The sequence below is a fragment of the Trichomycterus rosablanca genome, chromosome 24 (assembly GCF_030014385.1).
Source record: "Trichomycterus rosablanca isolate fTriRos1 chromosome 24, fTriRos1.hap1, whole genome shotgun sequence".
In the NCBI taxonomy this organism is placed as follows: domain Eukaryota; kingdom Metazoa; phylum Chordata; class Actinopteri; order Siluriformes; family Trichomycteridae; genus Trichomycterus; species Trichomycterus rosablanca.
In genome coordinates, this window is record NC_086011.1 from 19324766 (window position 1) to 19339727 (window position 14962).

A 14962-nucleotide genomic window follows, 5' to 3' on the forward strand; every position below is an offset into this window, starting at 1 on the left:
TTCTTGCACCCTGGTTCTTAAAATCAGATTGTGCTGGTTGAACTGTTGGACGCCCTTGGTGATTTTACACAGTAGTTTATTAATCATTTTCTTATTTATTATGTCTAACAGTATTTCTTGTTATTACTCGTAGAAGTTCTAGAAGCATTACTTTTTATTCTTTACGCTTAATTCTTCGTTTTATTTGGCTTTAGTGAGTTTTAAGTTGGTTTATGCTAAGCTAACGCGGTTTCTGTCAGACTGAACGGTAACTGGTTCCATAACGGTTCGGGCGGCTGTGCTCTGTATACGCATGCGCGAGTCTGCTGCGCATGAGCAGTGAGAGACAGGGTCAGTCAATGTTAGGTTAGCAGACATGGCGGCGGTTTGTTTCTCCTTCAGCCGCTCAGCTGCTCTTACAATGCGCTCCTCTTCTGTTCTAGTGGTACGTGTTAACATTTACGTGCTGTTTATACTTTAGGAATTATAAATCCATCCGTTTAAATATGAGACATTAGGCTCAGTTAATAAAACTGTCAGTTAGGTGCTTGCGTAATTAGCCAGTTAGCTTAGCATAGCTGCCGATCATAATTTCTCTGCTGTCAGCTAATGATTAGCAGCCGGGCTAATTCATCTTTATTATTTATTTATTATTACAGAAAAGTACGAATCAAAGTTTCAGTGATTTGTGTTTTTGTCAGCAGGTAACAAACATTCCGGGTGTTTTTTACAATTACTTGCATGTAAGTGCTGTTCTGTGTAGGGATGACTGTAGCAGGTACAGCAGTGTTGTTGGGAGCAGAATATTGCTCTGACCGAAAATATATAATCCCTCAGTGTCCGTCCTGTGATCAGAAAGTGTCCACTGATAAAAGACATCGTGTCTCTAACTGTCCACCTACAACCAACACTAACAGAGTTCCTAATATAGAGGATAAAATCCCAACAACACTGCTGCACCTGCTACACTTCACATAGGAAGAACAGCAGGTTCCGTTTATAATATGGCGCAGTGGTAAATGATGCTGGAATCCAGGGTTGGAATCACCAGAGGTGCTATAAGCTGGTCCTGCGTCCACCTACAGACAAGAGTGTCTGTGTGTCTGAGTGTGTTACTGCATTGTGCCCAGTGGTTCTGGAAAAAGCGGACCCACCTCGACCCTGACCAGGATAAAGCAGTGATGAAACGTGCGCTTTTCTAGGTGTCGTTCCTCTTTCTGCAAAGTTTTGGGGGTTTTTTTCAGGCAGAGTTTATTCTTCGTTCTTATTTACGTCCACTGTTTGAGCTCTGGATCATTTATTTATTTATTTATTTGCTCCAGGCTGTGCGCTATGTGCAGACGGCTGCTGCTGCTCAGCCACGCATGAAGAAGTTCCAGATTTACCGGTGGGATCCTGATAAGCCCGGAGACAAACCACGCATGCAGACCTACGAGCTCGACCTCAACGCGTAAGTGTTTCCTTTCTGAGTCTCCTGTTAGACTTAGGAAGATCTGAACGAAAAGAAACATTAATGTTGGGGGTGGAGGGAAGGGAATATCATTTAAAAAGCTGATGAGTTTATGGGTAATGTACAGAAGACTTCAGGACCCTGCTGCTGTCATGTTAACATGTTAAACTCCTCGTGCTGGGGGTGGGAATGAACCCCGTGTCTCCAGGACCGGACGTAAACATCTCCTCTTGTCTCTGTGTGCAGCTGTGGGCCGATGGTGCTGGACGCTCTGATCAAGATTAAGAACGAGATGGACCCCACTCTCACCTTCAGACGCTCCTGCAGAGAAGGTTCGAGGCTTCTGTATCAGTACGGTCATGAGAAAAAGAAAGTGAACCCCCTCTTTCATTCGGTGGTTTTAATCTGGGCTGAAGAACAGGCGTGTGCTCCTCACCAGCTTCTGAACCTTGAGGTTATTTGTTTGTTTATAGGAGTTGGTGAGGAGCTGCAGTTTCTCATTAGAATAAAACACATAGAACTGGACTCTGCAGTGATCTGCAGTTTGATCCACAGTAGATCTTCTATTGGTCCATACCAGACACAGACACGTCCTCTCCTCAGAGCACTGTTGGTGGGAACTCACCACGACTGGCACCCCTTGCTGTTTGGGAGATCGTCTGGTCCAAACATTCTGGTCCAGGTCCCTCAGGTCTTTATGCTGTTCAGCTCTGCTGCATTCAGCCCAACATCACAGAGATCCCTCACCCTCACGTCCATCTCTGTTTGACATTCCAGATGTTGATGATTTTGTGCGTGTTGCTGATGTGTTTTCTCGTGTTCAGGTATCTGTGGTTCATGTGCCATGAACATTGACGGTGGAAACACGTTGGCCTGCCTGAACAGAATTGACACCAACACTAGTAAAGTCGCCAAGATCTACCCACTACCACACATGTACGTGGTGAAGGACCTGGTGCCGGTACGTAGCACGTGAATGTCATCGTGACTCGTCATCATTTTAAAACTCTGACCTGAATCACCAGGGATCTCTTCCTCTCTGTGTCTCTCTCTGTCTGTCTGTCTGTCTGTCTGTCTGTCTGTCTGTCTGTCTGTCTGCTAGGACATGAATAATTTTTATGCTCAGTACAAGTCGATCGAGCCCTTCCTGAAGAGGAAGGATGAGAGTCAGCAGGGGAAGCAGCAGTACCTGCAGAGTGTGGACGACCGACAGAAACTGGTACCTCAGACTCACCCCAATACCAGTCCAATACCCCAATACACACCCTTCATCTTACAACCAGTGTACAGCTTTACCTGAGCTCTACTGTGTGTGTGTGTGTGTGTGTGTTAGGATGGACTGTACGAGTGTATCCTGTGTGCCTGCTGCAGTACCAGTTGTCCCAGTTACTGGTGGAATGGAGATAAATACCTGGGACCCGCCGTCCTCATGCAGGTGACGTTCATGCCGAATTTATTCATTATGAAAATTCTGTTCAGTTCCATTATTGGTAAATGTTTAAGTTTGTGTGTGTGTGTGTGTGTGTGTGTCGCAGGCGTACCGGTGGATGGTGGACTCGCGTGATGAGTACACAGAGGAACGCCTGGCCAAACTTCAGGACCCGTTCTCACTGTACCGCTGTCACACCATCCTGAACTGCACCAAGACCTGCCCCAAGGTACACCTTCAGATCCTCGTATAGATCTTTTAGATCCTTCTATAGATTTTATAGGTCCCTCTGTATGTCTTTCAGATTTACTTATAGATCATTTAGATCACCCTAAAAATCCTTCAGATACCCTATACATCTTTTAGATCACCCAGTAGATCCCTCAGATCCACCTATAGTTTCTTCGGATTCCCCTGTAGATCCTTCTAGATTCTTCTGTTGATTCTACAGATCGTTTAGATCCTAAATCCTGTTAACTCCCCAGCAGCGTGATGTTGCAGAGTTAACAGTTCCCGAGTAAATGTCAGGTTCTCACACGAGCCTGCAGGTGAACAGAATTCAGGAGAGATGTTCCTGCGGTGTAACTGATCTCTGGAGGTGTTCTTCTGTTCTCCTGCAGGGTTTGAATCCTGGAAAGGCCATCGCTGAGATTAAGAAGATGATGGCCACGTATAAGGACAAGAAAGCCGCCACTGTCTGATCGTCCACGGTGGCGGTGTGACGGTTTAGAGAACTGAACCTGTTCTGAAGGATCTGACGGGCCTCTCTCAGCTGTACACGCACACGCTCTGTATATACACTATAGTAATAATAACAGTTAACATGAGTGTGTGTGTGTGTGTGTGTGTGTGTGTGAGAGTACACTCCTCTGTTCAGGTGTGAGTAAGTATACAGGTGTGCTGCAGTCAGGATCTTGAACGCTTGTATTCGTGGGATATGTTGATTTATAAACGTTATAAAGAATAAATTAATGCGTAACCACCACATCAGTGTTTCCAGATTTGATCATTCATGTGTACAAATGAATAAAATGTTGGGAACTCAGCAAATTATTTACAGCGACTGTCGATTCCTGTTCCACTGAGCGGCTCCACATTTAGTGGTGGTTTCCACTGCCAAGTGCCCCATACCTTACCTAAGGGCCCAGGCTGAAGTAAGTCATCCTTGGGTCACAAGGAGCTTAGCGTGGCTCTCAGTACGCAGCACGGCTCTGTGTGGGAACACAACACTGGTGGGTGGTAAGAAGTGAGTGCAGGTTGAACATGTGTTGAAGGGGGTGCGTGGTCCTGATCGGATCGGGTGTTGTGTTAGCGGCAGTGGATTCACAGTTGGGAATTGGATATGACTAAATTGGGAGAATGAACTCTTAAACTGGAAAACGGTCCTGTTGTTGCTGGTGGTGTTTACAGTTTCTGCACCTGAAAGGCCAAAACTGTCCAAACCACACATACAGATAACACATTAATGATTTATTGATATTATACTACATAACTGTTATTCTATTTAAGAGTAAATCACAAGATGCTTTCAAATTCATGTCACAGGACCCGCCGCAACACTGACCAGGATGAAGTGGCGTGAGTGCGAGTTCTGTACCCGTTTATGTTTAAATACAGTGGGCGTGGTTAGACCGTTTATGGGCGGGGTTACACTCATGAGCAGCGGGTGGGCGGGGCTTCAGTGTGTCAGTCACAGACTGAGGCGCTGAGAGAGGATCAGTCGGAGCAGCTTTACTGAGGTAAGAGTTTAATCTACTGATAAATACACATTTAGAATAAAAACACACCGAAAATCAGCTTTTCTCTTTTATTACTGTTTAATAAACACATTTTATCAAACTTTACCAGGTTTAGTTAGAAGTTTGGTTCACGGAATCCTCACAGAATGAGGCGCTTTTTCTAATTGCGTTCTGTAGTTCTGCTTCATTTCTAACTACAAAACTCACAAAATAACATTAAACAATTATAATGATAATAGTGATGAATTAAATGTGTGTTTTTTAGTTTCTGATTAATCTAAGTTGCACTAAATATACATACATTTTAATAGAAAACTGTAAAATTGTTATTATATGATTATTATTATTATATAGAATAATTGTAATAAATCATCCTGAAGTTTAATATATGTCATATTAATAATGTCAAATTATAGTTCAAATAAATAAATGCTGATTAGTGCATTATCTTTATTCTCTATTAATAGACTTCAGTTTTAGTGTATTTAATATAAAACACTATTCTGTACTGCATGTTTTATATTTAATCTTGAAATAATTCATATAATGTAATAATAATATATTATAATATACGTTTCATGTATTTTTGGGTATCAACAAACATGAAATTTATCACATAATTAAATAAGTTTGGATTTAATTATTTAATATAAACAGCAAAAGTGTTTTTCTTTAATATGCATTAATTATTAAACTACATCAGTAAATTATCTTATTGTATTTTATTCCATATGACATCAGATTCATTTAAACACCAATTTTACCTAAAATATCTGAAGAGTCGATTAATTTTTATTCCTAATAAACACAATAACACACGGCGTTATTTCAGTCCATTTGGTGGATGTTTGGTGTGAGGAGGTGAGGGGGTTTATAGGGGGTCTGTGGAGGGGCGACACCTCTCTTTAAAGGGCCTGGCGGGTGCGAGGGTCCCAATCGCAGTAAGGAAAGAGCCACCACTAATAAAGTTGAGTTAAGAGAGTCTTAAAGTCGTCAAACACTTTCAGAAATAGGCTTACCGTTTGATTCAGTTCTGTTTGGTTTATATTTCGGTCTGAAGCGAAGTGTTTGGCAGGTGAGTGATCCTCCTGTCCGAGTCAAGAGTGTTGAGATGTTTGGTGGACGTTAGAGAAGCTCCCTGTAGGAGACCATGGATGAATGGATGAACAGTTCAGGATCGTTGTGGAGTTTTGGAGAAGAATGGAAAAGTAAAGGTGTGTGTGTGTGTGTGTGTGTTCTCCATCGTGTTGGGGGAAGGGACCCGGAGACAGAGAGGGACGAATTTTGGAGGGGTCGTAATAGTTCCCAGATGTGCTCTGTGAAAGCATATGGGTTTCTAATAGCCGCTATGATGCACTGCAGGAATGTGTGGCCTCACACACACACACACACACACACACACACACAGTTTGATGGAGTAAGAGTGTGTATGCAGTAGAATTCACATGTTTATTTAGTTCAGGTGAGGGATTGTGCTGGTTACTATGGTTACTGCATCATTAAATATATAGACACAGTACAGACTGCTTTGATGTGTGTCGGGTAAAATGACCAATTACAATCATTTCTTTGTTGTTGAGTTCTGTACCCTGGGCAGTGGTGGCGTCATCAGTTTAGGGAAGGCTCTTATCTACCTGAATGTCATTCTTAGTGTATATTCTGGACAACTCACACACACACACACACACACACACACACACACACACACACACACTTATCACTGGTGGTTCTGTTGGAATGGATTTTATTACATCTTGGAACAGAAAATACCGCACACACACACACACACGCACACACACACACACACACACACACACACACACACACACACACACACACAGCTGTGGTTTTGGCTCGTGATCCTCACTGTACTCGTTCAACCTGGCGACTCTGATCTCACTTGATTGGAGAACGCGAGACGAAGCCAAAAAAGGGAAATGGAAATACTGGCTTACGATAACAACAGCAATAGTAGGTTAGAGGAACGTTTCTGCACATCACAGGTTCCAGGAACTGTGGGAACTTTCTCCTAGTGCTGCCACGAGCGTTACCACAGTAATGCCTGCGGTTTTCCACTAAGGGTAGGCCCCGACCACTGAGCAGATCCAGGACCTGCTGAAGGACTGTGGATCCCCTGGAGGAGCTTAAATCTGTAGGCTGGGTTAGAGAAGCCTGGTCTGATCCCCTCAGCTTGCACAGATGTGACGTTTAGATGTGGTACAAACTCCTTCCTGCTTCAACAGCGACTCCTACCGTCTGGTCGAGGGTCCTGAGGTCCAGCCCTGGTTGGTCCAGGGGCCCGAAGTGAATGCTTGTACCACTGAGGTTGTAACATGTTTATTACTTTTATCTCTTTTCCCCCAGAGTGAACCAGTGTAGAAACGACGTTCAAACATGAGAACCGGTATCCTGCTACTGCTGGGGCTGCCAGGTGAGACGCCCACACATCTCAGTGCTTTAGGAAAAAGTATTCACACCCCTGAACTATTTTTGTCTCTCTGAGTTGATGTAGAAAACAAAGTACAGTACTGCATCCCGATATCTGAATACTACCGCTAAAGCCTTTTATATATTTATTAAAATATACTTTTATTTGAAATAGCTGCCTTATTTGTTAATCATTTTAAGTACAGAGATGAAAGTTGGAAGTCAAGATCTGAACCGGTGGAGTATTAGTTGCCTCAGATTATCAGTGTGGACGTACAGTCAGTGATTGACTCTCTTTCTTTACCTGCAGTGCTGCTGGCGCAGACGTTCGATAACGACTACAGAGAAGGATTCGACACGTACAAATTTGGTGAGACGTAAAACGTAACACACACTGATGAGCCAGATTCATGCACTGACTGGTGAGGAGGCTGGATGCCACGTTGGTCCCGCTTCACTTGCGTCTTATCGCTTCATCTGTTGGCGCTCACTTAGACTTGGTCACTTAGATGATGGACAGACTTTGCAGTGTCGAGCTTGGTGACCATGATCACAGTCCCACTCCCGTCACTAAACCCTACACCAATAAACGTTCAGAGTTACTGTTCCTGAGTCGTTATTATTGGTGATCATTATATTGTCTCTCTCTGTGTGTGTTTCAGATCCTGATGAGAGCTACGATCACAGTAAGCTATCGTCCTGAACACGTTCCACTGATAAAGTGCTGCGAGAAGATATTTCACCCTTTTCTTTTGATTCTTTATTTTTGCAGTGTGTTGTTTCAGATCTTCAGATGAAATATAAGACAGTATTTTTGGGGTTGGGTAATATACCTGTAGGTGCTTGCTGTATTATTTGATCTTGTTTTGTTTCTAACACTCGGCCCTGCACATCGTGTCTGTGCAGCAGAGGGAGCTGTTCTACAGAGATCAGAAATTGCTTTGTGTAGATCTGAAACATTTACATTTACATTTACAGCATTTAGCAGACACTCTTATCCAGAGCGACTTACAGAAGTGCTTCTATAGTAAACATTTCATTTCTCAAGTTTAGGTAAACAACAGTCGAAGAACACAAATCTGCTAAAACCTGTTAGAACCAAAGTGGCTTTTTTTTTTTTTTTTTTGGAAATGGAAAAGAATGGAACAAAATGTTAGTAAATAAGTACAAGTCAGCCTAAGTGTTTAGTAAAAAGTGTTTTAATCGTTTTTTAAAGACAACATGTTTTTGAAACCTCAGTGAGTGCGGGAAATCAGGGTGCAAATACTTTTTCACAGCACTGTAGCTACAGGATAACATCCGCTCTGAGCTCACATCACTGTTTCTATAATCACCGTGTGTATAGTGATGAAATATTACTAACCATGTCGTGTTGGTGTTTGCAGTTCCAGAAATTGCACAGCAGCTTTCGCAGCACAGTACAGGACAACAGACAGGTACACACACACACACACACACCTTGATTCACATGCAGGTTTGCCCAGGTATTATCCCAATAAGAATGAAAATCCTGAGTTACCCGACATGGCTCACATCCTGGTACAGTTGCCGGGTGAATACCGGGTGGACCTGGAGCTCACAGCACTGCCGTGCCACTTGGCATCTGCCAACAAGACAGTAAGAGGTCATCAACACCAACAGTGGTCCATTAATAGTGGTCAGTATTGGACAGGACAGGAGTGGCTCACTGATTGAAGCTTCGCTATATCAATCGGAAGGTTGTGGGTCCAAATCCTGGCACCTTCAGACTGCCACTGTGGGGTTCTTTCGGCTCTGTGTAATGTTTGACCCTGCACTCTGACCCCAGCTGCCAAAAACAAGCTGGATCAGTAGTCAGGTCTCTGCGGCGTTTCAGACTTCACTTTTACTTGGACGTCTAGGCCGGACCATAATGCCACTCTGGGAGGTTTTCATTCAGACTGATCTGGATACTGGACCGGATTGTTGTAAAAGCTCCAGTCACTGATGTAAACGGTGCTGAACGATGCTGAAGCGTCTCACCCACCTCTGTTCTTCATGTTTTGTGTTTCAGTGCTCGACCTGGAGACAGAACCCACAGAGCCTGGACCAGTGGGTGAGAGGCACATGAACAAACTCCAACTTGGACCCACAGCGACTATGACCAGTTTAAAGTGACAGTAAAAAATAAAAATGCATTTTTAAAGCCGGATGTATGATCAGTAAAACACTTATTGGTGTCTGGATCAGAATGCAGACTCCCGACAGTCCAAATCCTGATATAGGCTGGTCTTAAACCATCATCTGTGGATGATTTTTGTGGTGCAGGTGGGGTCCGTTCCGCCCTTTTTCCAAATCGTAATGGGTCAGTAATCCGTCATGTGCTAATCAAACTGATCGTTGTTGTTTATAGGGTGCAAGTTAAAGTTTCCTGTATTTAGCGTATATAACGTGATGCTTTGGTGGGCTTAATCTCTTATGTAGTGTGTGTGTGTGTGTGTGTGTGTGTGTGTGTGTGTGTGTGTGTGTGTGTGTGTGTGTGTGTGTGTGTGTGTGTAGACTGTCGTGAGGAGCAGTACCCCTGCACTAGACTCTACTCCGTCCACCAGCCCTGTAAACAATGTCTCAACAGCATCTGCTTCTACAGGTCTGTACAAAACACACACACCCACGAGCCAAAACATTAAAACCACCAACATTCTCACAACCACATCTCATACCGGTCCTGATCAAAGTCCCTCAGGTCTTTATGGTGTTTAGATCTGCTGCGTTCAACACGTGAACTACGATGAACCTCCATCAGATCAACATTTAATACATCCCTCACCCTCACACACACACACACACACACACCATCAGATCAACCGTAACCGTTCTGTATGCAAAGTGTGTGTGTGTACGTGGTTTTACTGATTGACTGAACGTGTGTGTGCAGTCTGCGCAGGACCTACGTGATAAACAGGGAGATCTGTGTGAGGACCGTGTGCGCCCACGAGGAACTGCTTAAAGGTGAGAACCTGCAAACCACACAAACACTGATCGAATAAATCCCAAACACAGCAGAACCTCAGAGTCTGACGCCGCGTCTCCTTCTGTTCCTCTCTAGCCGATCTGTGCCGGGACCAGTACCCTCGCTGTGGGGTCGCGGCTCTGACCGGGCAGTGTGGGTCGATGGGAGGGAGCTGTGGAAGAAGCTGTGGAGGCTGTTAAACACACACACACACACACACCTGTACACACTTCACCCTTTTCCACATGGTGCCAGGGTAAATTTAAAACCATTCTGCCGTCGTCTACAGTAGAATAAGCTGCAATGCTAATATTACCGGGGTAAATCAGTAGCCTAGTGGACTACTGAGTAAAACTGTTCACTTATTCAGCGTGCTCTAGTGTCTGCTGTACGACCGTCACTGTGTGTGCTCGTTACATCCCTAATTAACGCCTCTCTGTATGATGCAGCTTTACTAATGAACCAGTAATTAACCAGATCATAATTAATGTGTGCTGTACTATAATTTATAAGACGACGTCCACAGACCCTGCATGTTACGTTACATATAAACAATAATAACCAATAATAATATTCTGTATTTTTATCTGTGGGGTGGAAAACACTCAACACTTGTTTTATATGTTAAAGGTGCTAATCAACATTTCCACAGGCTCTGTAAACAAACTCACACCTTCATGCAAGCACTCGGACGTCTCGTCTCTATTACTGTACTGACCTGTACTGACCTGTACTGTACTGACCTGTACTGACCTGTACTGTACTGACCTGTACTGTACTGTACTGACCTGTACTGTACTGTACTGACCTGTACTGTACTGACCTGTACTGTACTGTACTGACCTGTACTGTTCTGACCTGTACTGTACTGTACTGACCTGTACTGTACTGACCTGTACTGTACTGTACTGACCTGTACTGTACTGTACTGACCTGTACTGTACTGACCTGTACTGTACTGACCTGTACTGTACTGTACTGACCTGTACTGTACTGACCTGTACTGTACTGTACTGACCTGTACTGTACTGACCTGTACTGTACTGTACTGACCTGTACTGTACTGACCTGTACTGTACTGTACTGTACTGTACTGACCTGTACTGTACTGACCTGTACTGTACTGTACTGACCTGTACTGTACTGACCTGTACTGTACTGACCTGTACTGTTCTGACCTGTACTGTACTGTACTGACCTGTACTGTACTGTACGTTCTGACGTGTGTGTGTGTGTGTGGATGGTTTTATATAAACCTGTATTTACGTTTATAATGTTTAATAATCCTCATGAGTGTGTGTGGAGTCACTGGTGCTCTCGTAAACGTTCCAACCCGGTGCTTTGTATTTTCTGTACTGTATTGTGTACTTTATGTATTTTTATGTTTTTATACTGATCTGTTTCATTTATACTCGCTGATAATCACAGATATGAAACTGCAGAACTGATCCTCGATGCTCGAGCAGTTTCATTATGATCCTGCACAGATAATCACTCATCAGGAATGCAGCTTTAATCCATCACTATGATCCAGAGTCATCTAGAGACGCGCAAATCAGAGCTGACCTGCTTTTACTTTGTACCTGCTTTCCCCCCCAGACAGTATGAACGTATGCAACGAAATAAAGACTTTGATACCATAAACAATAAGTTTATTGTTTATTATTTGTGTCTGCTGGTGAGAATCTAAGAAATAGAAGTAACACACTCCTGCAGGCTGCTCCCACTCCTCACCCTGTCTGTGGTGCAGTGGTTAGTGTTGATGCCCTGAGAGGTGGAAGTTGTCGGTTCAAATCCACCTTTAGGTTATTTTCTGGTCCAAACTTCTGTTAAATGTAGAAATGACAGTAAAAAAAATAGATCAGGGTAAGAGACTCTGTGGCTCACTGGGTTGAGCCTCGCCTCTGGATCAAGAGATCCTTGGGTCAAATCCCACCTGAGTCTCTAGGATATCGATGCGGAAAAGGTATAACGGGTGAGTCGTCACAGGTGACGTGAGCTGTGGATGGTACTGGATGGCTCAGAGACAAGAGCCTAAAGGGGGGTGGCAAATACTGGGCAGCTGCCCCCCCAGGAATCAGAAAGAGGAAAGAAGGGGTTATGGCATGCTCTTTTACAGAAAGTGCCTGACTTATCATTTTAAAAAGGGCCACCCGATCCCCAAAACTTACTATCACCTCTAGTTGCACATAGACCAGATTCGAACCTGCAACCTCATATCCGCTAGGTAAGGACTTTTCCAGACCACCACAGTCCTGCACAGAATACATCTATTTTTGGGGGGCATATCTTTTAAAACGAGACATGCCCACTTACAAAGGCAGTTCCTGCTGGCATCATGATGGCATCACAGGAGTCAGACTCCCACCACTGACCTGCTAATCAGATCAACCTTCATGACCACACCTACACCTTATCAGTAATAGATGGAAGGCCTGATCGTTCCTAGTGTTAGCTGTTACCTCCTGTCCATCACTACAGGAGCACTGGAGCAGTGGGCACAACCATGGAAACCAGGCATTAGTTGGGCTTGAACCAGTGACCTCCTGATCGCTCGTCCAGTCCTGAGCTCTCTCTGGCTGTTCTGAAGTTACCCCACATGAATGAGAACCCGGAGTACCAAGTAAAAACGACAATTTGGGCTGTAAATGTTCAGCAAGTGTGCTGTAATAGCGCCACCTACAGGACACTCGTACTGAGAAAAAAAAAATCGACACAAAACACACTGCACCACCGGACTGCTTGTCAAAACTTTTTTTTATTAAAAAATTCATTTTTTTCCACATAGCAAGTTTAAACACCAGCTAAAATTAATATTTTTGTTGTGTAATACTGCAAAAAAAACAAGACTAGTTTTAAAACGTATCATGTCTAGTAACAATCCTATGACAAAGCAGCAATTAGACTGCATGCTATGAAGGACTGTGTGTGTGTGTGTGTGTGTGTGTGTATGACACAATGTTTAATATAAATATACCATAAACACAAACAATACACAAACAGCATCATGTGCACATTTTATACTTGTATTGCTCAAATCATAAATAGCTTTCTAATACAAGAGTTCTAAAGTGTGTGTGTGTGTGTGTGTATGTGTGTGTGTGTGTGTTCCTGGGCTTTCAAAATCTCCTAGACGTACAAAATAATGTAACCACCATCATCATCATCACTGTCAGTTCATCGTCTTCCACTAGGAACGTGTCAGAGTGTGTCAGAGTGTTTAGACGTGTGTGTGTGTGTGTGTGTGTGTGTTAGTTGGAGTCCTCGAGGCTGGCGCTCTTCTGGTCAGCTCCGTCACACAGGCGACCCATGATGCTCTGCAGCCTAGGCTGTACGATTCCGAGCAGTGGCCTCTGTAAGGGGTCTCCGTTCCAGCACGCATCCATCAGCTGCCAGCACTCCTCATCGAAGGTGGGCAAACGCTCCGGACGAGAACCTGAGAGACACAACCATCGTCAATTAGCATCATTATGTACACACGACACACGGAGCTGACCAATCGGTCCCTCAGCTGTCTGTGGAATTAAAAGTTTTTAACTCCTCACCACAACCTTCTCTTCAGTTCATCTGCAGAAAAGTGCAGTTTTACACAATTTATGTTTTCATTGAATTATAAAATTATCTAATGCAAATAAACATGAATTACCGTTTTTAAGCTTTATACCCCCAGAACTTGGTACAAACGGTTCTGTAGGAATTTTATCTGAGCTGCGTCTGCATCTCAGGCAACCCGACACCACAGTGGGTTCCAAACACAAGTTTAAGAAGCAGTGTGCTTAGATTAACGATTTATTCATGCAGAATTTATGGTGGAATCAGAATCAGGCTGCAGACATCATGTTCATCATGTAAGGTTTTCTACGTGTTGTGCTATTACACTGTCCTGCCACTAGATGGTGCCAAACACCGCCTGATTTTGCATTGACTGGAAAGTTCCACCGATCAGACTGGAAAATTTCACTCAAATGGTGAAAACTGTTTAAAAGTGGAGAAACTCAGAACTCTAAATCATACACAAGTTCACAAGGTGAGACCTGGAACCTGGACGGAACCTTTTACGGTCTGTAAAATGGAAATTAACTGAACTGAGTGCAGCATTTCTACTCTTTATCTTAGACGTGCACCCAAACAACAGTGCAATTGTTAGTAAATCTCCTGGTATGTACCAGCTTTTAATGAGCCCAGTTACTCACATGAGCTCAGAGGTAATTAAAAATATAGAGCAGAAAATTCCGGACACGAGTCGAGCAACGTTATGAGTGACTTTATTTTTATCTTAGTAAAAGTGTTGTAAGAGTGATCCGTAATGCTAATAACACAAGAGGTGATGAGGAAACATTATACTTCATTATTTCTATTAATATTTAAAGTTCTACAGAGTTTTGATGCTGATTTGCTCTGTTCTAGCTGCGGAACAGAAATGGTGCATGAAAAACCTCTAGAATCACATCCAGAGCAACTTTAAAACGATCACATATACACGCCGTGTTTAAGTCAACACAGTACTGAGCTACAGCTCTCGAGAACCTCATTCAACACGGGGTTCTGAACCCACATCCACAGTGTTTCAGGATCACAGACAAACCGTGCTGTGTTCTACAGTCACATTTACGCTCCTCCTGATTTAATTATTACACCTCTAGAGGAATCGAACACACTGTTCTAAAACTTTTAAAAACCTGTTCTAGAATCACGTTCACACCTCGTTCTCCAGGGTGAATTTAGAATCTAGAATTAATCTGCATTCTGCATAAATGAAGATTTAGATGCTCGTTCATCTGATGTTCTGACAAAGCCTTCAGTCACGGTGTTCTGCATCAGAAATAAAGGTTCTAGGGTCACATTTTCAGGCTGTTTTAGAACCCTATTCCTGTCCTGTTGTGCAGTGCAGTGCAGTGACGTCCACCTTGTGTGTGTGTGTGTGTGTGTGTGTGTGTGTTACCTTTCCTGACATTGGTCCACAGCTGGTC

The 14962-nt window shown here is 43.5% G+C and overlaps 3 protein-coding genes across 4 annotated transcripts in view; 2 read left to right on the forward strand and 1 right to left on the reverse strand.

The window, feature by feature from the left end:
* The first annotated feature begins 329 nt into the window (after positions 1-329).
* Positions 330-3843, forward strand: sdhb (succinate dehydrogenase complex, subunit B, iron sulfur (Ip)). The gene is made up of 8 exons (XM_062986465.1): positions 330-424; positions 1302-1429; positions 1676-1761; positions 2254-2390; positions 2532-2648; positions 2763-2864; positions 2965-3087; positions 3479-3843. Exons 1-8 carry the CDS (start codon positions 356-358, stop codon positions 3557-3559), a joined length of 843 nt encoding a protein of 280 aa, XP_062842535.1. The 5' UTR covers positions 330-355; the 3' UTR covers positions 3560-3843.
* A 448-nt stretch (positions 3844-4291) lies between these two features.
* mfap2 (microfibril associated protein 2) lies at positions 4292-11642 on the forward strand. Of its 2 annotated transcripts, XR_010007464.1 has the most exons (10): positions 4292-4597; positions 6962-7028; positions 7335-7394; positions 7687-7710; positions 8410-8460; positions 9057-9098; positions 9542-9629; positions 9918-9991; positions 10089-10248; positions 11421-11642. XR_010007464.1 is itself a non-coding variant. In XM_062986482.1 (9 exons), the coding sequence occupies exons 2-9, from the start codon at positions 6992-6994 to the stop codon at positions 10190-10192; spliced, it is 480 nt and encodes a 159-aa protein (XP_062842552.1). In that variant the 5' UTR covers positions 4292-4597; positions 6962-6991; the 3' UTR covers positions 10193-10828. The 2 variants fall into 2 exon arrangements, 1 of the variants encoding a protein (XP_062842552.1); XM_062986482.1 differs by lacking the exon at positions 11421-11642 and having other exon boundaries at positions 10089-10828.
* A 1097-nt stretch (positions 11643-12739) lies between these two features.
* Positions 12740-14962, reverse strand: part of dstyk (dual serine/threonine and tyrosine protein kinase) — a 16755-nt gene continuing 14532 nt past the window's right edge. The window contains exons 13-14 of the mRNA XM_062986447.1: positions 14935-14962; positions 12740-13428 (exon numbers count right to left, since the gene is read on the reverse strand). The exon at positions 14935-14962 is cut by the window's right edge and continues 107 nt beyond it. Of these exons, the coding sequence (XP_062842517.1) occupies positions 13244-13428; positions 14935-14962 (213 nt within the window). The 3' untranslated portion in view covers positions 12740-13243. The remainder of the gene's footprint in view (positions 13429-14934) is intronic.

Excerpts from the sequence above, each read along its gene's own strand:
- sdhb (XM_062986465.1), top strand. The coding sequence starts at position 356 with ATGGCGGCGGTTTGTTTCTCCTTCAGCCGCTCAGCTGCTCTTACAATG. Across the intron at positions 2,391-2,531 it reads TGGTGAAGGACCTGGTGCCG|GACATGAATAATTTTTATGC; the intron begins GTACGTAGCACG and ends TCTGTCTGCTAG. Across the intron at positions 2,865-2,964 it reads GACCCGCCGTCCTCATGCAG|GCGTACCGGTGGATGGTGGA; the intron begins GTGACGTTCATG and ends TGTGTGTCGCAG.
- mfap2 (XM_062986482.1), top strand. The coding sequence starts at position 6,992 with ATGAGAACCGGTATCCTGCTACTGCTGGGGCTGCCAG. Across the intron at positions 7,395-7,686 it reads ATTCGACACGTACAAATTTG|ATCCTGATGAGAGCTACGAT; the intron begins GTGAGACGTAAA and ends TGTGTGTTTCAG. Across the intron at positions 9,630-9,917 it reads AACAGCATCTGCTTCTACAG|TCTGCGCAGGACCTACGTGA; the intron begins GTCTGTACAAAA and ends GTGTGTGTGCAG.